Here is a 24,555-nt window from a genome sequence, read left to right on the forward strand (position 1 = left end):
AAAAAAAATCTTAAACAACACAAAATTCATTCATCTTCTATACTGTATTCTTTATCATGTATGCAGGGTCCGTGGGGGCCTTTACCAGTTAACCTATCCCTCATGACTTTGGACTCTGGGAGGAAATCAAAGTACTCCAAAAAAATCAAGCACGGGGAGAACTTGGGAACTCCAGACGCGAGACAGAAATTGAATACTCGACCCTGGAGGCATGAGGCCGTATTGCTAACCACTACACCACCGTGCCACCCACATCCCAGAATAGGGTCTATATTTTAGATTTTTCTTGTTCTTCTTTGTTGTTAATAGTGATTGGAATCTAGTAGGTTGGTTACATTATCGCCAACTGTAGGACTCATTCTCCCTCATCTTACTCGCTGCTTAAAGCCGATTTTTCAGCCCAGCTTTCCTTAAAACGTCTAATGTATCCTTCACTGATCTTGTCCTGTGTCTTGAACTCCTCGTCTGCTTTATCCGGTACTCCTTCTACTAGATTGTCCTAAGTAGCTTGGCACACTCATGACTCTCGTGAGATTCATGAGGTTATCCCCTGGAATGGTTTTCAATGTACAGACGTGCCTTTGCATGTCAAGAATTCCTTTGTGACATTTCTTGCCTACTTTAAGTGCTTTAGACTGTCAGTTGTCATGTGCAGAAGAAGGGTGGGTACAGAGTCAATAGTCCTATTAGTGCTACTACAACTACTAAGGCAAGAGACATTCATTTAAGTAAAGAGAAAAAGACAATTCATCATTACTTTAAGCAAATGAACGAGAGTCAATATGAAAAATCTGAACGCACTCATTAAAACCACCAAATGCTATGATAAAACTGGATCGTCCCACGAAAGAAAAAAGAAGAGCTTCCTCAAAAAAATTGATTTACAGCACCCTATAAAGGCTTCTCAGAGTTCAAGCGGCAGCCATATTTCAACATCTGCTCTTTAGATGACACTGCGTGAGTCAGCCGTTTGTGGTCTAAATGCAGCAAAGAAACCCTTACAACAAGCAGAAGAGACTTGCTTCGACCAAGAAACACAAAATTCCTTTTTTTCAGTGTCTTCATTACTAATATACAGTACAATGTTAAACAAATATATATAAAAAAGCCATTAAATAAAAAGATCTGTCCACACTTTTGACTGGGTCTGTGTATGACTACTCAAGACTACAGCAATGAATGACAATATTTATTGCCAACCTGTCAAATAACAAATTATTACAAGAAATAATTAATGTATACATCATGAAATGATCTTTATAACTGTAAATAATCCATATCTAATATGGGTTTGAACATTGAATGATTTTAGTTGGATGGCAAGGTGGCTTAGCACTGTTGCCTTACACCTCCAGGGTTTAGGTTCGATTCCTACTTTGGGTCTGTGTGCATTGGTTTCTTCTGGTTTCCTCCAAAGGTCCAAAGACATGCAGATTAGGTTATTTGCCCATAGTGTGTGAATAGATGTGTGTGTATTCCCAGCGATGGATTGGAACCCATCCCAGATATAATTCTCCTGGCCTCTCTGTGAGCGTGTACACAGGATAAAGCAGTAAAGACAATGATGAGTGAGTGATTTGTATATATGTTGATTACTTACCTTTTTACAGCTCTTCAGAGAGGCCCTTACAGGGGACAATTCACATAAATCACATATTTATTAAGTTAAGTACAGAATTTATTTGTCCCATATAAATACTGCAACGTGAAATTCTTTATTCTTTGCATATCCAGCTTTTTATTAGTAGCGCCTTGCTCAAGGCAGAACAGGGGCAATCTGGCAGAGCTTGGGCTCGTACTGCTGATCTTTCGATTGGTAACACAAAGGCTTAACACACTGAGCCACACAGTGAGTCACACTTAAGGGTGATTTAAAGTAGCCATCAGCATTTTTAGGGAGGTGGGATGAAGCCACATGATGCAGGAAGAACATTCCCACTGCAACATCACGTAACTCACCCTATTCACATTTAGCAGCCATTTATATATATTTTTTTATTAAAAATGTAATCAATTTTTAAAAAATAAAATTGTATTTTAAATTAAGCGCCATCACTTGTTTAGATGTAGGGTAAATAACTCATAATCTTTAAGCTAATTTGGGCTGGATTTGTTAACCTTATTTCCGTCTTTCACTTTATCTTAGTGAAATCTGACCAACAAAGCAAACAAGGTCTCAGCAGACTAGACGACAAGTTTGCAACTCTTCAACAGTACTCTATGCCCTCAGTGGTTTTCCTGCCTCTAACATGCCTGGTCCAACTAATTAGATAACTAGCATTTCTTCCCAAATTAGAATGGATGATGTCAGAGCAGAAAAAAAAACACTAAAATGTTCAGGACACACAGGGGGATCCAGAATCTGTATTTGGGAACACTCATAGTCACATTGAATTAGGATGTGTTTCCAAAAAGTAGGTTACCAAAGCCATCCCAAACTTATTTAAATGATATATGATATTCACGTCAGTTAAATCTAGTGTGAGTACTATATTTAGCTGCATGTAGGAAGTAATCCAAGACCAGGGCTAGGAGGCGGTTGAGCTGAGTGGACTGAAAATGTTTCAAAGCTCTAACAAAAAATTTGTTTAGTTACAGGGAAAAGGCATAAAAACTTATTGAATCTGTCATCAAACCTAGTTAAATAATTGTGATGATTCCCAGGATCCTGATATTTAATCAGATTGAACCAGAGCACATCCCAGAATAGGGTCTATATTTTGGATTTTTCTTGTTCTTCTTTGTTGTTAATAGTGATTGGAATCTAGTAGGTTGATTAGATTATCGCCAACTGTAGGACTCATTCTCCCTCATCTTACTCGCTGCTTAAAGCCGATTTTTCAGCCCAGCTTTCCTTAAAACGTCTAATGTATCCTTCACTGATCTTGTCCTGTGTCTTGAACTCCTCGTCTGCTTTATCCGGTACTCCTTCTTCTAGATTGTCCTAAGTAGCTTGGCACACTTATGACTCTCGTGAGATTCATGAGGTTATCCCCTGGAATGGTTTTCAATGTACAGATGTGCCTTTGCATGTCAAGAATTCCTTTGTGACATTTCTTGCCTACTTTAAGTGCTTTAGACTGTCAGTTGTCATGTGCAGAAGAAGGGTGGGTACAGAGTCAATAAACCTATTAGCGCTACTACAACTACTAAGGCAAGAGACATTCATTTAAGTAAAGAGAAAAAGACAATTCATCATTACTTTAAGCAAATAAACGAGAGTCAATATGAAAAATCTGAACGCACTCATTAAAACCATCAAATGCTATGATAAAACTGGATCGTCCCAGGAAAGAAAAAAGAAGAGCTTCCTCAAAAAAATTTATTTACAGCACCCTATAAAGGCTTCTCAGAGTTCAAGCCGCAGACATTTTTCAACATCTGCTGTTTAGATGACACTGCGTAAGTCAGCCGTTTGTGGTCTAAATGCAGCAAAGAAACCCTTACAACAAGCAGAAGAGACTTGCTTCGACCAAGAAACACAAAATCTTTTTTTTTTTCAGTGTCTTCATTACTAATATACAGTACAATGTTGAAAAAAATATATAGAAAAGCCATTAAATAAAAAGATCTGTCCACACTTTTGACTGGGTCTGTGTATGACTACACAAGACTACAGCAATGAATGACAATATTTATTGCCAACCTGTCAAATAACAAATTATTACAAGAAATAATTAATGTATACATCATGAAATGATCTTTATAACTGTAAATAATAATCCATATCTAATATGGGTTTGAACATTGAATGATTTTAGTTGGATGGCAAGGTGGCTTAGCACTGTTGCCTTGCACCTCCAGGGTTTAGGTTCGATTCCTACTTTGGGTCTGTGTGCATTGGTTTCCTCTGGTTTCCTCCAAAGGTCCAAAGACATGCAGATTAGGTTATTTGCCCATAGTGTGTGAATAGATGTGTGTGTATTCCCAGCGATGGATTGGAACCCATCCCAGATATAATTCTCCTGGCCTCTCTGTGAGCGTGTACACAGGATAAAGCAGTATAGACAATGATGAGTGAGTGATTTGTATATATGTTGATTACTTACCTTTTTACAGCTCTTAAGAGAGGCCCTTACAGGGGACAATTCACATAAATCACATATTTATTAAGTTAAGTACAGAATTTATTTGTCACATATAAATAACTGCAAAGTGAAATTCTTTATTCTTTGCATATCCAGCTTTTTATTAGTAGCGCCTTGCTCAAGGCAGAACAAGGGCAATCTGGCAGAGCTGGGGCTCGTACTGCTGATCTTCCGATTAGTAACACAAAGCCTTAACACACTGAGCCACACAGTGAGTCACACTTAAGGGTGATTTAAAGTAGCCATCAGCATTTTTAGGGAGGTGGGATGAAGCCACATGATGCAGGAAGAACATTCCCACAGCAACATCACGTAACTCACCCTATTCACATTTAGAAGCCATATATATTTTTTTTTATTAAAAATTTAATCAATTTTTAAAAAATTAAATTGTATTTTAAATTAAGCGCCATCACTTGTTTACGTGTAGGGTAAATAACTCATAATCTTTAAGCTAATTTGGGCTGGATTTGTTAACCTTATTTCCGTCTTTCACTTTATCTTAGTGAAATCTGACCAACAAAGCAAACAAGGTCTCAGCAGACTAGACGACAAGTTTGCAACTCTTCAACAGTACTCTATGCCCTCAGTGGTTTTCCTGCCTCTAACATGCCTGGTCCAACTAATTAGATAACTAGCATTTCTTCCCAAATTAGAATGGATGATGTCAGAGCAGAAAAAAAAAACACTAAAATGTTCAGGACAAACAGGGGGATCCAGAATCAGTATTTGGGAACACTCATAGTCACATTGAATTAGGATGTGTTTCCGAAAAGTAGGTTACCAAAGCCATCCCAAACCTATTTAAATAATATATGATATTCACGTCAGTTAAATCTAGTGTGAGTACTATATTTAGCTGCATGTAGGAAGTAATCCAAGACCAGGGCTAGGAGGCGGTTGAGCTGAGTGGACTGAAAATGTTTCAAAGCTCTAACAAAAAATTTGTTTAGTTACAGGAAAAAGGCATAAAAACTAATCAAATCTGTCATCAAACCTAGTTAAATAATTGTGATGATTCCCAGGATCCTAATATTTAATCAGATTGAACCAGAGCACAGTGCTGACAAAGAAAGATCAATAATTAAACAGAGGAATTGAACTACACCTTAGCAATCAATGTGCTTTGTTGGAAGGCTGTGATTTAATCAGATCTGGTCCGTAGTGACTGACCACACTATTTCAGACATCTAATTTCCGTTGTGAGATAACATTGAAGAAGCAGACAGGTAGAACAAACCAACAGCTTGGCTGTAATCAAAAGCAACAGATTAATGCTTCAAACATGTTGAAGTGTTTCAGAGAGAAGTACTGAAGCATGTGGTCCATTCTGTCTTGATTTTTTTTTCATGTGCCAAAATTCTTGAGTAATTGTTACTATACTTAAGTAAAGATTTATACTTTATTGTAAATACAATATTACTGAAATTGATTGCTTATTTGTACTATTACTCAATTACTAATGAATCTTCAGGGCAAATTTTTTTAACCATTACAAAACTTTATAAATCTTACATGCTTATGCAATATTTCTGTTTCAAATTTTCCTATTGTCTTTCCTAAGCAGGTCTTTTGCAACATTTATTTCCCTCCCATGCAAAAATCAAACGTCAGCCTTTAAAATTTATTACGAATGAATAGAAAGAATGTTGAGTTAACTTAGCTTAAATGTTGGTAAGATCTCTTGTGAGGTAATCTGGTTAGATCTGCTACCTATTTTATATGTTTTAAATATTGTGGTTAAATTAACCAGCTAGACAAGAGTTGCTTTCATGTCTTTCGTGTGCAAATAAACCAAAAGCGTCTTTAAACAGCAGCTAACTGGTAAGCAGATAGTCATTAACATTTGGCAAACTAACTAGTTGGGTAGGATTCTTCCACCCTAATACAATTCTTCATACCCTTGCACTGTTGCATTCCTATATGACAGTACAAAGATTACAGAATAATGGCTTTCCAAATCTTGAGGAATTATCATAAACTAAGTAAGCCTGCACTGTTAAATGATATCCTTACTTTTAATGGTAGGTGGCATGGTGGCTTAGTAGTTAGCGCAGTCACCTTGCACATCCAGGGTCTGGGTTTGATTCCCGTCTCTGTGTGCATGGAGTTTGCATGTTCGCCCCAAGACATGCAGATTAGGTTAATTGCCATCCCCAAATTGCCCCTAGTGTGTGAATGTGTACTCCGCCTCGTGCCCTAAGTTTCCTGGGATAGGCTCCATTTCCCCCACGATTTTGTATACAGGGTTAAGCATTATAGACGATGAGTAGAAGTGTGTGACTTTTAATCATTGGCAAAGGGTGTTCAAGTCAAACTGGGACTTGTGAATGAAAGTTATTGCCACATCCCCTGTATAGTCCTGACCTCACTCCAAGCCATTTTTACATGTTTGGGCCATTAAAGGAGTTCCTGGGAGGCCAGTGTTTTAGACATAAAGCAGGCAGTCCGATTATGGCTCCTGGGTACTGAGAAAACTTTCTACCTCAGTTTATATAGAGAAATAAACTGAATTTTTTTTCTCATAATCACCATCCCAGTTTGACTTGAACACACTTCATAGTAAGAGTTGATAGGTCATAGGTTCAACGTTCCATTATTTTAATCAGTTTGTCATCCTGTTTTTCCCTGCCGAATAAAGATTGCACATGGATTTTCCTGTGGGGTTTCCTCACTTAAGAGACATGGCAGTGTTTTTTAATGTAATCTCCATCTATCATATCTGAACGTAAGCACAGTGACGGCACATAGAAATTTCACAATGTGTCCTGTACTGATAGCAGTCTTTTAAACTGCAAGCTTACACCATAACAATAAAGCGGTTTGGTTGTATGTTTAAGCAAAGCTTTTTTAATAACTAAAAAATTTTAATCTAAAGATAATCCAGTCACTAAAAAAAAAAGGATTAAAGTATTCTAAAATAAGAAAAATATTCTTCTTCAAGAACCTGCTTTGCCTTAAATAAGGAATTTTAGAGACTATCCAAGGAATATTATGTGTAAACTGGGAATACACCTGAAATGGAAAGCCAGTCCATCACATTGTACATTGTACACACACTCATATACATACTCAGAATTTCCACAAACCCAGCATGTTTCTGGGAAATCTAAAAAGGAGGAAGAAAGGAGGAAACCAATATAAACATAAGGAAACCATGGAAGTGTCTACACAGCAGAATTTGGGATCAAACTAGGACCCTGGAACCATACGGTGGCCCTCTCCTGTCAACTGACCTTGGACCTAGAATATAAATGGAAAAGTGATTTGTGGCAATCCTGCAACTACTTGTAAAATAGATAGAGTCTAGACTGCAAAAGTCTGGAGTATGTCTTGAAACTGGTATAGTAAATGGATCGCCTGATCTTTGAAAATCAGGCATGAATCGGGGAGTCTGATCATGGCTCCAGTATACTGAAAAAACGTCCTATGTTGATGGTATCCAAGCACTTTTGAAACACTTGGATGAGTGCATTAGTGTAGCAAGGGATTATATACAGAAATAAGTTTTTACTCTCATAAATGTGTTCTGTTATTCTGCACAATCAAAAGTCCCAGCTTGATTTGAACGACCCTTGATTTATTGATTTATTCATTTATCTGAAAGTCTATCTAAAAGGGGTTTTGACCATTCAGACTGATTTCATCAGCACATCCTTGTCACTGGGATCATAAGAAAGAATTGCTTCATTAAAACCTCATGTGATGAGTTGGTTCTCATGTACTGTGGCATGCCTTGCCACTACAGTATGTGTTCTGTGTGAGAACTGCTCAGTACCACATGACAGCTTCACTTCTGGGTGTTTACATGACATCTGATCCTTTTTCCTGCCTCCACTCCGAGGGAGGAGTATACAACATGAACTAGAGTGACCTTGTGTTTTGTCTAACCGTTAGAAATAAGGTACAAAAATAGAAGTCTGAACAATTTTTTACCAAATTATAAGATTAAAGATGAAAAATTACTCTACAGACTTTTTAGTTTCAAAGTGTACCACAGCTAATCCACATGTTCTCTAAATGTCACTGCAGGATCTAATTACAGGTTCAGATTCCTGGAAGAAAGACTTCATTCCAGCAGCTCAGAGGACAAGATGTCAGTGCAGGCCTTTTTTTTTTAAGGCAGTCTTTGTTTTGTTAAGGAAGGAGAACATGCTGTACAGTACTCCTTATTTCTCTTGTGTCAAGGTGATCAGTAAGCAGCAGAACTTTTTTCATACTTATTTACATACATGATCAGCCAAGAAGAAGAATTAAACTCACACCCACTTTCAAAATTAACGTCACATTGATTTGCATGAAAAAACAATATAGTTGCTTGCCTAGTCATTTCGTGATTAGATTACTTCGTCTGTTGATTAAAAGGAAAAATGCTTTCAGCACCAAGACCATGGTGAAAAAGAAATCAGTATGTTGTATTTGCAATCACATGTTTAACATGGCTCTTAAATAGCTGGTCAGCTATGTTTAATGCTTAATCTGATCCTACAACTACAGGGTCATAAATCTCCACCATTAGGGGAAAATATAACTTTTTTCCACCACAAATACCATGGACGAATTTATGTAAATTATATATAAATATATATATAGTGTGTTAATTGAACACAGAATCAACCAAAATGTATACACACCTTAGGTATAAGAAGAACTTGCATAAATATTTTAATACTAAATTTATTCCTATATATTGTATATTGATATTTATATAATAATATGCTAACTATGATAACATTCTACAATTATTAATATTATATTGATATATGTCATACTATTTTTCATCTCCTGAAGTGTGTATAAATTTTTTGGCTGACTGTATATATACAGTATGTCCCCAATTTACAAACATTCGAGTTGCGAACGGGCCTTGCATTATGAACAATCATAGATGCGGAAAAAATCGCAGAAGTAGTAGTAAAAAATATACATACTGTATATATTTTTCAACTCGAATGTTTGTAAATAGTCATTCTCATATTTATTCTCATGTATTCCACGTGGTAGGACCTCCAGTCAGCATTCACACACTATGGGCAATTCAGAAACTCTAGTTAGCTTTTGCATGTTTTGGACTGTTAGAGGAAACCAGAGCACCCAGAGAGAAAACAGAGACAACATGCAAACTACATGCACACACAGAGGCAAGAATTGAACCCGGACCCTGGGGGTGCAAGGCGGCCACAGTGTTAACCACTAAGCCAATGTGCCATACTATTTAAAAAGGCCATGGTTATGACTTAGAATAATCCATTCGCTGATATTTATTTTTACATTAATGGTTTTTTTTCAGCGTTTACAATAAGTTGTCCCTGGTTTGACACCATACACAAATATCATTGAAAGTAATGCAGATTACAACAGATATGTTAACATTAGTTCATCACAGGGGTAGGAGATACTGTGTGTGTGTGTGTGTGTGCAGATAATGTTGAACGTCATATTTGGATGGAAAAAAGGGTAATCTTTATGCATGGACACGTTTGGGACAACAAGGATGTAAACACGTTACTTCAGTTACACTTATTTTGGCTGCTGAATTAAATGGGAATTAGAAGGCGAGCTGTAAAGCGAGACTGTTATCTAGTTCACCTATTTAAAATCTAGAGTTGTTTACCACTGTCTCTCCAAGAAAGACATTCAATGCCTAACAGCCTGGGACTTGTTTGGCCCAATGTGCACACAACAACATGACTGTGGAGGATCCTGGGGGAAAAGAGGGATGCTTTTAAGGTGGACTTGATTGTCTTGCAAGTCTTTTTAAAATTAGTATCATTATTTTAAGTCTTGGAAGAGTTAAATCCTTAAATAAGGCAAAATGATTATTAGAATGGTAATTATTATATATCTAAAGCCCATCAAGGACAAAGGAACAATCTAAAAAAAATAATTAATTTTTACTCACAGAATAGAGGGTGTAGCAGTAACGATCCGATATAGCAGGTATAGATTACATGTCACATTAAATGTCACAAATGACACAAACTCTAACTATATTAGAATTACTGTACTAGATTAGATTAATTTAAAGTAATCATGCACCCTGGCATAAAAGTGGCTCCACCTTAAATATGGGCGGGGTTTAGGCGATGTAACGCTTGAATAAAACCATGAGCATCAGTGTGCCAGGAAGCCAAAAGTGACACGAGGCAGCGTTTCAACGCCCTTCAGGAACAAATTTAATTATCGACCCTCTTCTTCTTAAATATATCGACGGTAAATATTTTTTGTTGTATTTTAATGGTAACTAAAATATTTGTGTATTTCTACAAATGTATATTTTAACTCACTGGCTTTATATACATATTTCTTCCTAAACGTTAAATGGGACGGTTTGTGTCATGGTTCGTGGTATTTCTTGATTATTTCACCTTAATAGAATGGTTTAGACGGACAGTGTTTGCGACTGTGATCCAGTAAGGCGAGCTGGTCTGATCCGGTTTTTCAGGTTAATGTGCGGCGCGCGCCTTCCTCAGGAATAATTCCGTGTTATAGAAACAGTATTTTTGTCAGTGTCGGAAAATATTTGCGTGGAATTTCGCCTCTATATTAAATGTTTATTTTATTTAGATCTATCGTTTGAACCCAGTTCGTGTGATGGCTAATGTCACATTGCCGGTTAAAATGATGCAATATTACTTCCGGCTTTCACGCGACTACACCTCATAATGCAGCCGCAGTGTAGCTACTAGTGTCAAACATCAAAGGAAATCGGCAACATTGCTCCTCCAGGGGCGAGGGTTCGATTCTCACCTCTGTGTACTATGCAAAGTATTGGCACCCTGTCCAGGGTGTACTAGTTCCCAAAGGATCATAGTTCAGACTTAATTCATCACACAGTGAAATTCTTTATTCTTTGGATATTACAGCTTTGTTAGTAGGTGTCCGAGCACAAGGTCAGCCATTTTTACACAACAGCGGTGACCTAGCAGAGCCAACCCTCCGATCAGTAACTCTGAGCCTTAACACACTGAGACACCACTGCCCTAGCATAGGCTTCAGGGCTCTCCGTAGCCATTTTACAAGATAAGCGGTATAGAATATAAATGAAATGTTTTTTATTTGTAGATTGTAATCAAATAAAGCAGTGAAGATGTCCAACCATGCTGAGGTCGACATGAAGGACGCGGAGCCGAACGAGGTGGACCCGGAAAAGCAGCCTATGAACGCCGAAAACGGTGATGCCAACTCTGGTGTGGCAATAAAAAACGGCATTGTGAAGGTTAAGATTGCTGATGAGCAGGAATCCAAATTCACTGGACTCTCCAAAGAGGAGCTGTTGAAAGTTGCTGGGACTGCTGGGTATGACTGCTATAACTGTTTTTCTATTAAAAGAACAGTTTCTCTTATATGTTCACATAAAAACAAAGATTTTTGCATTTATACATGTAATTTAAACTGATTTCTGTCCAGGTGGGTGCGAGCCCGATGGATACTCCTCATTCTGTTCTGGATCGGGTGGATTGGAATGCTCGCTGGTGCCATCGTCATCATTGTCCAAGCTCCCAGGTGCAAGCCACTTCCTGAGATGAACTGGTGGGACTTTGGGCCACTGTACCAGATTGGAGATGTTAATGCATTTACAGGCAATGAGGGCCTTAAAGGTGAGAGAATTTCCAGAATAAAAACCAGAAATGTCGGGGTATTTCACAGATTTTCATTCAGCTACACTAATATGTGGGAGGCAGTACTCATAAGCATGTGATAATGTGGAAGTTTCCTGTTTTTGTATCCCAAATGCAGCCCTGCGCACCCCCCCACTCCCAGAGCTCTTAAACACGCTGCCCGAGGTCTGCATTTCCCATAATGTTTCATGTAAATAAAAAAAAAAAAGATTAAAAAATATTTGATAAACTTTCATTAGTTTGTGTCAGGGAAAAAATTCTGTCACAGGCGGTCTTTGTTTAGGCTTTGATCATGTGTGAATAGCAAAGTTTCTGGTAAACTTTTTTGAAAGACCCATTTGATTGGCTGCTCAGCTTGTAATTTCCCCTCAGGAGAAACCAGAAGAACCAGTAATGGTGCCACTTTCTTTTACATTCTGTTCTATTAAAATTTGCTGCATACTTGATGATTTGAATGGCAATGTTGATTCCCTGTCTGCTTGATTTTGGTGGTATTATAGTTGAGCACTAGCCAAACAACTCAAATAAAATTTTTGTAAAGGCATTTGTGTCTTAATTTTATTTTCAATTACTGAGCTGTGTGATGTGAGAAAGTTGGAAAAGGTTTCCTGTTGTAAACTGTTGTTTTCTCCCAGGAGTAGCATTACCTATAAGAAGTACAATAGAAATTTACATGTGTCCTGGAATAGGATATTTGTGAATATTACTCTTTTTTTTTTTTTTTTTTTTTTTTTTTTTTTTTAATGATTTGAGCTGTTGTGTGGTGTAAAGCAATATGTTTCGTGCACTTTGAGAAATGCTTTAAAACAAGACTTGACTTAATTTCTGCAACCCTGTTTTTCAGGTTTGGAGGCGAGGGTTACTGCTTTGGGACAACTGAAGGTGAAGGGATTGATTATAGGTCCCATTCATGAGTCTACTCAAGATGAGCCTGACGCCCTGAATTTAAACGAGATCAGCCCTTCAGTGGGTAATCTGAGTGACCTCGAGGCGCTTATTGGGGCAGCACGCAGAAAGAGTGAGTTTATATTTGTGCATCGTTGCCATTAATGCTATTGTTGAATGTCTTGATAATTTATTATTATTATTATATTTCATTAATGGTTTTTTTCCTTTGCTTAGGTATCTCTGTGGTTTTGGATCTCACCCCAAACTACAAAGGGTCTGAGCCATGGTTCTCCAACACGTCAGTGACTAAGGTGGCTGAAAAAGTCCAGGTATGAGTGATATTAATATTTGTTCTAGAAGCATTATGTTGATCAGAATGGTTATTAATTATACTGATTTATAATTTTTTTTCTTCCTTTTTTGGCTTTCAGGCTGCCGCAGATCACTGGATGAAAAAAGGCGTTGATGGTATCCTATTATACGGCGTCGACCGTGTCGCCAGGGTTGTACCATCAGTTTGGGCGAGCATTAGAGAGACTGTCAGTAATCACACAGAAGAAGAGAGGAAAAAGTAAGCATAAATCCTCACATTCTATCATGGTTGCTTTTGAAAAAGTGTGTTTGGCTACATTTTGATTTCCACGATTATAAATTATTATTATTTTTATTATTATTAGGAAGAGCTGATCTTGTTCCTTTCTGACTTTGCAAACCGGTTTGGTTCTTCTGTTTTGAAGGGTATTAATTGGAGTTACCCAGGACACGTCTGCTGCCGAGTTGAACAAGCTGTTGAATAAAACCCATGTGGATTTGCTTATTTCTGACGTCCTGAAAAACAAAAGCGGTGCAATGATCGGTGAGGTTGTGCAGAATCTGTATTCCCAGAATGGATTTCATCTGGCTTGGAGCTTGGGTCACCGTGTCAAGGGACACCTGGCCAGCATGGTTAAGCCTGCAACTATTAAGTTGCATCAGCTGCTGCTGCTTACCTTGCCTGGAACCCCCATTTTTAACTATGGTGATGAAATTGGATTAAAGGATGATGAGGTAAGAATATGTGATCTATATTATTTATTTATTTTTCTTTCCTTTAAAATAGTGATCAGGATTAAAAGGCATATCTGGTCTTGTTAACTGACTTTTTCCTTCTAATTTATTAGGATTCTGTGTATCCAGCGATGTTGGATTCGTCAAATGAGACTGAAAAGGTAATGAAAATGGCATTTTCAGTTTGCATATTTACTTGGGTGCAATATATAATGGAAATGAATTCAGTCCATGGCTGGACAGAATTAAAATGAGTTGGCTAGCTCACTGGGCAATTAAACACTTGGATATGTTTCTCTGTATGTGTGGTTTGTCCACCCCTGCTGTTGAGCTTGTCATCTTCTTAAAAAAATTAAACATGGCAAGCTCTGACTCATCCTCATTTTTTTTTTTTTCCCCCCATTTTGCAGGCTGGTGTAGAGGACAGAAAATCTCTACGCATGTTCTTCAAGGATGTGAGTGACCTCAGAGGAAAAGAGCGCTCTCTTCAGCATGGAGATTATGTGCCTCTGCACAACAATACCGATGTTTTTGCATACTTGCGCTCATGGGACCAGAGTGAACGCTACATAGTTGCATTAAACTGGGGTACAGGACAAGCAACTCTGTCGTTGACCAACATATTGCTTCCTAAGGAAGCCAAGGTTGTAGTTAGTACTAATGAAAACCTGAAACCTGATGATTTTGTTAACTTGACCCAATTAAAGCTGGATCCACAACAGGCTGTTCTGCTTAAATTCCCTTATGTTGCATAAATGGGGGCTCTTCTGCATGTGTGTAGATAAAAACATACGAGTGGTTGTTGGGTAATGTTACAGGTTATGAAATATTGTTACAGTCATTGTGCATAAATGGGTAGTAAAATAGAAATACAGTAATAGTCTGTATATAACTGTGCACAAATTAAAGGTCAGGACCAATTGTTTTATGAAGCCTTTCACCCCAGCCCATATATATTTTAAAACCTTATTTAAAAAAAAAAAAACATTCCTGGTTTTAGCCTATTTAAAAATGTGGTTGTAATGCGGTTTTGTGATTGTGTAAAATGAGTTTAATCTGTTGTTGGCAAACCCCAGTGCAAAAGAAGTATCATTGAAAATTAAAATGGAAGTCTGTTAATTATATCTGTGTTCTATTTCTGTGTCATTTATTTTTATGCTCGTGTAAGAAGTTAAATGTTTGATTTATAAATATTTAATCAGGAATACATTGTCCAAATAATTAAAAATAAAACATCTGAGCCCGTATTCACAAAGCATCTAAGAATTCTGTCTTAGCCCAAAAAGTCCTAGCTGGTAGTCTTAGATTAAAGTAATCTAGAAAACTTCTCAGAGCAACTCTAAGTAAGGAAATTACAAAACCCTTTATGTTAGTGAGGAGGTGTGGTTGACCCTGTTGCTAGGGATGATGCAGCAATTCAAGAGGACTGTTTGGTTGATAAAAAATAAAAACTCTGACCTCTACAAAGGTCTTGAAATGCGCTCTTTGTGTATTGTAAAATCATGACTACAGGTTACTTTATGTTTCTGTTGAGGGCTAAATATCTTAAAGATAATTAGCCAAATGTTGAGATACTTTTAAAGTAACCAATTTCCACACAGTAGTTACTATATTTACGTTCTTACAAATATTAACCATACTGATTTTATTACTTGTGATCCATTTTAGATTAATGAAAGCAAAATGGCTCAGCTTTTACCAATTTACATGATTGCAGCACAGTTTATTTTAGTTGCACTTTTGGGTGGTATGTAGTCAACAATCCAAGAGAGATGGAAGGAAGTAAAAGAACAAGAAAACCAAATTAGACAAAAGAGCAGTGTTTATTTTTTACATTTAGTGTTTGAAGAATATTTCTTCTTTCAGCCATTTTGTCCTCTTCTATAGAAACTCTTAAGCCTCTTAAAAGTCCTCCTCTCTTAAAATTTTTTTACCTTAGGAGCAATTTTTAGGGATAAGATGTTTTGTGAATAATTCTTATTTTTACTAAGATTTAGTTCTAAATTTAAGGTGAAATTTTAATAAAATGTTATAATTCCAAGAATTTTCTAAGAATTTCATCACTAGGAGCAACTTTTAGGCTTAATAATCTTTGTGAATATGGGCGCAGGATCCTTATTTAAAACAATTCATTATGCATGGGGGAGAGCTCCATTTCACCTGGCTATTTTAACACTAATTAAAATAATGATAATCAGCCCAACGCCACAGTCCTGGTTAAAGTGGATACTGATAGGCTTCAGGATAAAGATGAGGAGTGAGTGATAGGAGGCATTCGAAAATTGACAGCATTGTGTGATCACACCCTGGCCAAGATGTATCCCTTCTTGTGCCCCAAGTCTTCAGGTCCCTGAGCCCTGTAAACAGGATAAAAATGAACGATTGAATGAATGAATACGATTGTGTGAGTGTCCGCTTTCTGGTGCCCCATCAAGGGTTCCCTGGGTTAGACTCCAGGCTCTCCATGACCCTGTCCAACATAAGCAGTATTTAAAAAAATCTGTGAATAAATTTTATATTATCAAGGATGCCTAAGATATAACATAACAGTGGCGCCACCTTAAATGTGGGCGGGGTTTAGCCGTTGCTTAAATAAAACCAAGAGCATCACTGCCAGGAAGGTAAAACTGGCAAGCGGCAGCGTCTTACCGACTCTCAGGAACGAATTTAACTATCAACCTCCTTCTTTTTAGGTATATCGACGGTAAATATTCTTATTCTTGGTTGTATTTGAATGTTAACTACAATATATGTGTATTTTTTACAAATGTATATTTTAACTCACTGGCTCTATATACATATTCCTCCCGGAACGTTAAACGAGCCGGTTTGTGACATGGTTCGTGGTATTTCTTGATCATTTCACCCTAATAGAATTGTTTAGAAGCACCGTGTTTGCGACTGTGATGTGATTTAGTAAGGTCGAGCTGGTCTGATCCGGTGTTCCGGGAATTTCCGGCGCTGGTCGCTAAAACTGCATGGCTTGAGGCAGGAGAACGGGGAAGATACACGACAGATCGTCATTAATATTTTGGGGAAAGTGGCCCCTAATTATCGGGAAAAACTGAAAGATGTTGTTGACATCGCACATCGCCTGGGCCCGCGCAGAAAGGACGGATCTGCTCGCTCAGAGTGAACTTTTCCATGCGCCACTACAGAGATTTGATTTTGAGGAAGAGAGATTCCAAATACTTTATAGACAATCATTTGCGCCTTACTGAAGCTCTGTCTCCAGAGGATAAAGCTGCTAGGGACAAACTGTGGCCTTTGCTTAAAAAGGCGCGGGAAGAAGGCGTCAGGGTACGGTACCTCCATCATCATAAACGGGAAAAAGATTAACGGTGAGAGCATTAGTTGAAGATTATCCTTATTGTGTTGTAGTAGATTATGTTTCTAATTTTTGTGTAGGTTGATCAGTATATAATCGAGTGTTTGTTTTGCTGGACATTTAGTTACTACCCTATCTAAGTGTAATATATAGTTGTTTATAGAGATTTCACAGTAACTACTATACTTAATTATTTTGTGTCCTTTTCTTATGTCTTCTTTTTGTTCCTTAAGCATTGCGTCTTTAAATGTTCGAGGCATTCAAAACATTACTAAGAGGAAAGCAATTAATTTACAGTGTAAACAAATTGATTTAGATTTCATATTATTGCTAGAGATTCATTCCATTAAAGGTGATTCAAGGTTTTGGAGATCACAGTGGGGAAATAATATTTATTTTAGCCATGGGTCCAATCATTCCGCTGGATGTTGTATCCTTCTGCATAAATTTAATGGCATAATTCTAGAGCATCCAACTTCATTATTTCGTCAAGTCTCATTTCAATCAAAATAGGTGTTCTGATTATTTTAATAAAATTAATACTGTAAGTTTGTCCCGGTCATCACTGAGAAGGAGAAATCAGACTGTGAGGCAGACATATTATTCTCCGAAATAACTGATGCTGTTTTCTCACTTAAGAAGCTTAAATCACCTGGTAATGACGGTCTATCTTCAGAATTCTATCAGCACATCTCTGATGTGAGATTTTTTTTTCTGCTAAAGATTTATTACCTTTCCTCTGTAAAATACAACATCTCTTAAACTCCTTAAAGTTAATAGAAAATTATAAATCTGCTTTGCTATTGTCTCGACATTCTGATTTTAATCGATGGAACACTGTGATTTTTTTTTTCTCTCTTTTCTTGCTTTCTATATTAGTATTTTGTGATATTTAATTACTTTAATTATTTACTTCCTTTTTTTTAGTTAGTTATTTGTATGTTTGTTAATTGGTTTACTATGTTTACTATTATTATTTATCTGTATATTTTTAAGTTTGTTTATATTGTACAACTTATATTTAACTGGGCATAATTTTTTGTATAACTCAATCTTTAATACCTGATTCTTGTACTTTCATATTTTCTTATTGTATATATTTTTTTGTGATTTATAAAAAAATAAATAAATAATCACTTCCAGCTTTCATGCGACTCCACCTCATAATGCAGCTGCAGTGTAGCTACTAGTACAGTATCAAACATCAAAGAAATCGCCAACATTCGTCCAGTCCTTTCGATCTGGACGGGGATAAAAATTATTTTAACAGGTTTTTCATTAATTTAAGGCAAGTTGTATTGCTCCTCCAGGGTCGAGGGTTCGATTCTCACCTCTGTGTGCCATGCGATTTATTGGCACCTTGTCCAGGGTGTACTAGTGCCCAAAGTCTCATAGTTCAGCCTTAATTCATCACAGAGTGAAATTCTTATTCTTTGGATATTCCAGCTTTGTTAGTAGGTATCTGAGCACAGGGTAAGCTTTTTTTTTTTTTTTTTTTTTTTTTAACAGTTAGAGTTAACAGCTATGCTTAAGGGCCCAACAGCGGCAACCTAGCAGAGCCAACCCTCCGTTCAGTAACTTAAAGTCCTAACACACTGAGCGACCACTGCCCTAGCCTAGGCTTCAGGGCTCTCCGTAGCCCCTTTACAAGAGAAGCGATATAGAATATGAACGAAATGTTTTTTATTTGTAGATTGTAATCAAATAAAGCAGTAAGGATGTCCAACGATTCTGAGGTCGACATGAAGGACGCGGAGCCGAATGAGGTGGACCCGGAAAAGCAGCCTATGAACGCCGAAAACGGTGATGCCAACTCTGGTGTGGCAATAAAAAACGGCATCGTGAAGGTTAAGATTGCTGATGAGCAGGAATCCAAATTCACTGGACTCTCCAAAGAGGAGCTGTTGAAAGTTGCTGGAACTTCTGGGTATGACTGCTATAACTGTTTTTTCTCTTTTAAAATATGTTCACTTAAAAAAAAACAAAAAAACGTTTTGTTTATACATGTAATTTGAACTGAATTCTGTCCAGGTGGGTGCGAGCCCGATGGATACTCCTCATTCTGTTCTGGATCGGTTGGATTGGAATGCTCGCTGGTGCCATCGTCATCATTGTCCAAGCTCCCAAGTGCAAGCCACTTCCTGAGATGAACTGGTGGGACTTTGGGCCACTGTACCAGATTGGAGATGTTAATGCATTTACAGGCAATGAGGGCCTTAAAGGTAAGAAAATGTCCAGAATAAAAACCAGAAATGTCAGGATATTTCACAGATTTTTATTCAGCTACACTAATATGTGGGAGGCAGTACTCATAAGCATGTGATAATGTGGATGTTTCCTGTTTTTGTAACCCAAATGCAGCCCCCCGCTTCCCCCCACTCCCAGAGCTCTTAAACACACTGCTAATCAAGTTCATCAAATATATATATATATATATATATTTGATGAACTTGATTAGTTTGTGTTAGGGAAAATTCTGTCACATGCAGTCTTTGTTCAGGCTTGTTTTTGTGTTCATGATCATGTGTGAACAGCAAAGTTTCTGGTTAACCTTTTTGAAAGATCCATTTGATTGGCTGCTCAGCTCGTAATTTACACTCAGGAAAAACACGAAGAACCAGTAATGGTGCCATTTTAGTTCTTTTAGATTTTGTTCTATTGAAATTTGCTGCATACTTGGTGATGCTTTAAATGGCAATGCTGATTCCCTTTCTGCTTGATTTTGGTGGTATTTTAGTTAAACACTAGCAAAACAACCCATAAATGTAATTTTTGTAAAGGGATTCATGTCATAATTTTATTTTCAATGACTGAGTTGTGTGATGTGAGGAAGTTTTCTGTTGTAAACTGTTGTTTTCTCCCAGGAGTAGCATTACCTATAAGAAGTACAATAGAAATTTACATGTGTCCTGGAATAGGATATTTGTGAAATATTAAATTTTTTAATGATTTAAGCTGTTGTGTGGTGTAAAGCAGTATGTTTCGTGCACTTTCAGAAATACTTTAAAACAAGACAAATTTCTGCAACCCTGTTTTTCAGGTTTGGAGGCGAAGGTTACTGCTTTGGGACACCTGAAGGTAAAGGGATTGATTATAGGTCCCATTCATGAGTCTACTCCCGATCAGCCTGATGCTCTGAATTTAAACGAGATCAGCCCTTCAGTGGGCAATCTGAGTGACCTTGAGGCGCTTATTGGGGCAGCACGCAGAAAGAGTGAGTTTATATGTGCGCATTGTTGAATAATGCTAATGTTAAATGTCATAATAATACAATTATTATTATTATTATTACTACATTTCTTTAATGCTCATTTTCCCTTGCTTAGGTATCTCTGTGGTTTTGGATCTTACCCCAAACTACAAAGGGTTCGAGCCATGGTTCTCCAACCCATCAGTGACTGACGTGGGTGAAAAAGTCCAGGTATGAGTGATATTAGTATTTGTTCCAGAAGCATGATGTTGCTCAGAATTTTATTGGTTATTAATTATACTGATTTATTTATTGTTTACTTTTTTGGCTTTCAGGCTGCCGCAGATCACTGGATGAAAAAAGGCGTTGATGGTATCCTATTATACGGCGTCGACCGTGTCGCCAGGGATGTACCATCAGTTTGGGCGAGCATTAGAGAGACTGTCAGTAATCACACAGAAGAAGAGAGGAAAAAGTAAGCATAAATCCTCACATTCTATCACTGTTGCTTTTAAAAGTGATTTTGGCTGCAATTTAATTTTCATGATTCCACATTATTTTTTTATTATTATTATTATTAGGAAGAGCTGATCTTGTTCCTTTCTGACTTTGCAAACCGGTTTGGTTCTTCTGTTTAAAGGGTATTAATTGGAGTTACCCAGGACACGTCTGCTGCTAAGCTGAACAAGCTGTTGAATGAAACCCATGTGGATTTGCTCATTTCTGATGTCCTGAGACACAAAAGGGGTGCAGAGATCTGTGAGGCTGTGCAGAATCTGTATTCCCAGAATGGATTTCATTTGGCTTGGAGCTTGGGTCACCGCGTCAAGGGACACCTGGCCAGCATGGTCGAGCCTGCAACTATTAAGTTGCATCAGCTGCTGCTGCTTACCTTGCCTGGAACTCCCATTTTTAACTATGGTGATGAAATTGGACTAAAGGATGATGAGGTAAGAAAATGTGATCTGTATGAATATAATTTTTTTCTTTCTCTTAAAATAGTGATATGGATTAAAAGGCATATCTGGTCTTGTTTACTGACTTTATTTCCTTCTAATTTATTAGGATTCTTTGTATCCAGCGATGTTGGATTCGTCAAATGTGACTGAAAAGGTAATGAAAATGGCATTTTCAATTTGCACATTTACTTGGGTGCAATATATAATGGAAATTAATTCAGTCAATGGGTGGACAGAATTAAAATAAGTTGGCTAGCTCACTCGCAGTTAAACACTTGGATATGTTCCTCTGTATGTGTGGTTTGTCCACCCCTGCTGTTGAGCTTGTCATCTTCTCAAAAAAATTAAACAGCTTTGACTCATCCTCATTTTTTTCCCCCTTATTTTGCAGGCTGGTGTAGAGGACAGAAAATCTCTACGCATGTTCTTCAAGGATGTGAGTGACCTCAGAGGAAAAGAGTGCTCCCTTCAGCATGGAGATTATGTGCCTCTGCACAACAATACTGATGTTTTTGCATACTTGCGCTCATGGGACCAGAGTGAACGCTACATAGTTGCATTAAACTGGGGTACAGGACAAGCAACTCTGCCGTTGACCAACAAATTGCTTCCTAAGGAAGCCAAGGTCGTAGTTAGTACTAATGAAAACCTGAAACGCGATGATTTTGTTAACTTGACCCAATTAAAGCTGGATCCACAACAGGCTGTTCTGCTTAAATTCCCTTATGTTGCATAAACGGGGGCTCTTCTGCATGTGTGTAGATAAAAACGAGTACGAGTGGTTGTTGGGTAATGGTACATGTTATGAAATATTGTTACAGTCATTGTGCATAAATGGGTAGTAAAATAGAAATACAGTAATAGTCTGTATACAACTGTGCACAAATTAAAGGTCAGGACCAATTTTTTTTATGAAGCCCTTCACCCCATATATATTTTAAATCCTTTAAAAAAAATAAAATAAAATTCCTGGTTTTAGCCTATTTAAAAATGTGGTTGTAATGCGGTTTTGTGATTGTGTAAAATGTCAGAGTTTGATCTGTTGTTGGCAAACTCCAGTGCAAAAGAAGTATCATTGAAAATAAAAATGGAAGTCTGTTAATTATATCTGTGTTCTATTTCTGTGTCATTTATTTTTACGCTCTTGTAAGGAGTTAAAGCATTCTCTCAGAGGGCTCCTGTCTTCGCCTAAAAAGTCCTAGCTGGGAGACTAAAAGTGATTTAGAAAACTTCTTAGAGCAACTCAAAGTAAGGAAAGTTAAAAAAAAACCTTTATCTTAGTGAGGAGGTGTGGCTGCCCCCGTTGCTAGGGATGATGCAGCAATTTAAGAGGACTGATTGGTTGATTAAAAAATAAAAAACCTCTGACCTTTGCAAAGGTCTTGAAATGCACTGTTTGTGAAAATAGGATACACGATAATAGAACATAAAAATCATAATGTTTGTATAGAAGAAAATTGTATAATCATGACTACAGGCTACTTCATGCAAAGTTTCTGTTGTAGGCTAAATATCTTAATGATAATTAAACAGCCAAATGTTGAAATTATTTACCATATCAAATTAATTATTTACCATACTGATTTTATTACTTGTGATCCATTTTAGATTTGTTTGTGAAAAATCCTCTCTTAATAATTTTTACCTTAGGAGCAATTTTTAGGGATAAGATGTTTTGTGAATAATTCTTATTTTTACTAAGATTTAGTTCTAAATTTAGGGTGAAATTATAAGAAAATGTTATAATTCTAAGACGTTTCTTAGAATTTCATCACTAGGAGCAACTTTTAGGCTTATGAAGCTTTGTGAATATGGGCCCAGGATCCTTATTTAAAAAAATTCATTATGCATGGGGGAAATCTCCATTTCACCTGGCTATTTTAACACTAATTAAAATAATGATAATCAGCGCAATGCCACTGTCCTGGTTAAAAGTGTGTATTGGTTACACAGTGGAACATAATAAACTAAGGGTAATTACATGAATTAAGATGATCTGGTTAACGAAAAAGAAAATCTTATTTGCCATTAAGTCTTTTCTCTAGTGTCCATGTGCTCTTTGGACTTTTATGGTAACTGCCTGCTACATCAACTGGGAGAGATTACAGTGCTTGTTTTAAAAGGATGAAAAAGGAGGAATTATAATGCTATGCTAAAACACTACATAATTGGAGGCTTGAGTGTATTTTAAATTATGTAATGTGTCAGAGCAATGTGTTGGGTGCTCCGATTCCTCCCACTATCCAAAGAAATGCAAGTTAGGCCGACTGGCATACCTGAAATTTGTGAATGAGCACATAAGTGTGTGTTTGTGTGCCCTGTAATGGATTGGCATCCCATCCGGTGTACCCCGCTTCATGCCCTAAGTCTACTGAGATAGGCTTCAGACACCCCCACAACCCTGTATACAGGATAAAGTAGTATAGATGAGGAGTGAGTGATAGGAGGCTTTCGAAAATGGCCAGCATTGTGTGTGCACTCCCTGTCCAAGATGTATCCCTCCTTGTGCCCTAAGTCTTTAGGTCCCTAAGCCCTGTACACAGGATAAAAATGATTGATTGAATGAATGAAGCATTCAATCAATTATCAAGGGTGACACTTGCTCTGTCCCTTCCCTGGGATAGACACCAGGCTCTCCATAACTGTGTCCAACATAAGCAGTATGAAAAATGAGTGAATAAATTTTATATTATCAAGGATCCCATGGGCATCACAAGAATACCCTGGTGGTCCAGGTTTAGAATTATAAAATGAAAATGCTCATGTTTTATGAAGAACAGTGCTACACTATGTGGACAATAGCTTTTGCCCAAACTTGTAATGACTTGGACCCAAAAACATATACATACTTTAATATCGTCACCCGCGGCTTGCTCACTAGGGACGATCTGCTCATCTTGATTCATACACACTTACATTCCATACAGACTTAAATAATTCTTCTGATTGTGTAAAGCTTCTTTGCGACAATGACAATTGTTAAAAGCGATATACAAATAAATTTTAATTGAATTGAATTGAATTAATATGGAGTTGGTCCACCTTTTGCAGCTATACCAGCTTCCACTCTTCTTGGAAGGCTGTCCACGAGATTTAGCAGAATTCATGCCCTTTCATTCTGTAGAGCAATTATGAGGTCAGGCACTGATGTTGGACGAGAAGGCCTGGGCCCGTATTCACAAAGCTTGTTAAGCCTAAAAGTTGCTCCTAGTGATGAAATTCTTAGAAAATTCTTATAATTATGACATTTTCTTAGAATTTCTACTTAAATTTAGGACTAAATCTTAGTAAAGATAGAAATGATTCACGAAACATCTTATCCCTAAAAACAGCTGCTAAGGTATAAATTGTTAAGAGTAGAGAGGAGGACTTTTAAGAGTGTAACTTAAACAGACTGTCCTGTAATCATGTAAACTGGTGAAAGCTGAGACAT

At 37.3% G+C, this 24,555-nt stretch overlaps 2 protein-coding genes across 3 annotated transcripts; both read left to right on the forward strand.

The window, feature by feature from the left end:
• Positions 1 to 10,182: 10,182 nt before the first annotated feature.
• Positions 10,183 to 14,609, forward strand: LOC128507134 (4F2 cell-surface antigen heavy chain-like). Its single transcript, XM_053477783.1, has 9 exons — positions 10,183 to 10,301; positions 11,154 to 11,387; positions 11,499 to 11,689; positions 12,555 to 12,728; positions 12,833 to 12,927; positions 13,030 to 13,169; positions 13,336 to 13,645; positions 13,759 to 13,806; positions 14,056 to 14,609. Exons 2-9 carry the CDS (start codon positions 11,179 to 11,181, stop codon positions 14,398 to 14,400), a joined length of 1,512 nt encoding a protein of 503 aa, XP_053333758.1. The 5' UTR covers positions 10,183 to 10,301; positions 11,154 to 11,178; the 3' UTR covers positions 14,401 to 14,609.
• Positions 14,610 to 16,245: 1,636 nt separating this feature from the next.
• Positions 16,246 to 22,229, forward strand: LOC128507125 (4F2 cell-surface antigen heavy chain-like). Of its 2 annotated transcripts, none has more exons than XM_053477773.1 (9): positions 16,246 to 16,338; positions 18,667 to 18,900; positions 19,005 to 19,195; positions 20,014 to 20,187; positions 20,300 to 20,394; positions 20,499 to 20,638; positions 20,804 to 21,113; positions 21,229 to 21,276; positions 21,514 to 22,229. In XM_053477773.1, the coding sequence occupies exons 2-9, from the start codon at positions 18,692 to 18,694 to the stop codon at positions 21,856 to 21,858; spliced, it is 1,512 nt and encodes a 503-aa protein (XP_053333748.1). In that variant the 5' UTR covers positions 16,246 to 16,338; positions 18,667 to 18,691; the 3' UTR covers positions 21,859 to 22,229. The 2 variants fall into 2 exon arrangements, with proteins under 2 accessions (XP_053333748.1, XP_053333749.1); XM_053477774.1 differs by having other exon boundaries at positions 16,293 to 16,349.
• The last annotated feature ends 2,326 nt before the right edge of the window (positions 22,230 to 24,555 follow it).

Source organism: Clarias gariepinus, chromosome 19 (assembly GCF_024256425.1).
Source record: "Clarias gariepinus isolate MV-2021 ecotype Netherlands chromosome 19, CGAR_prim_01v2, whole genome shotgun sequence".
Taxonomy (NCBI): Eukaryota; Metazoa; Chordata; class Actinopteri; order Siluriformes; family Clariidae; genus Clarias; species Clarias gariepinus.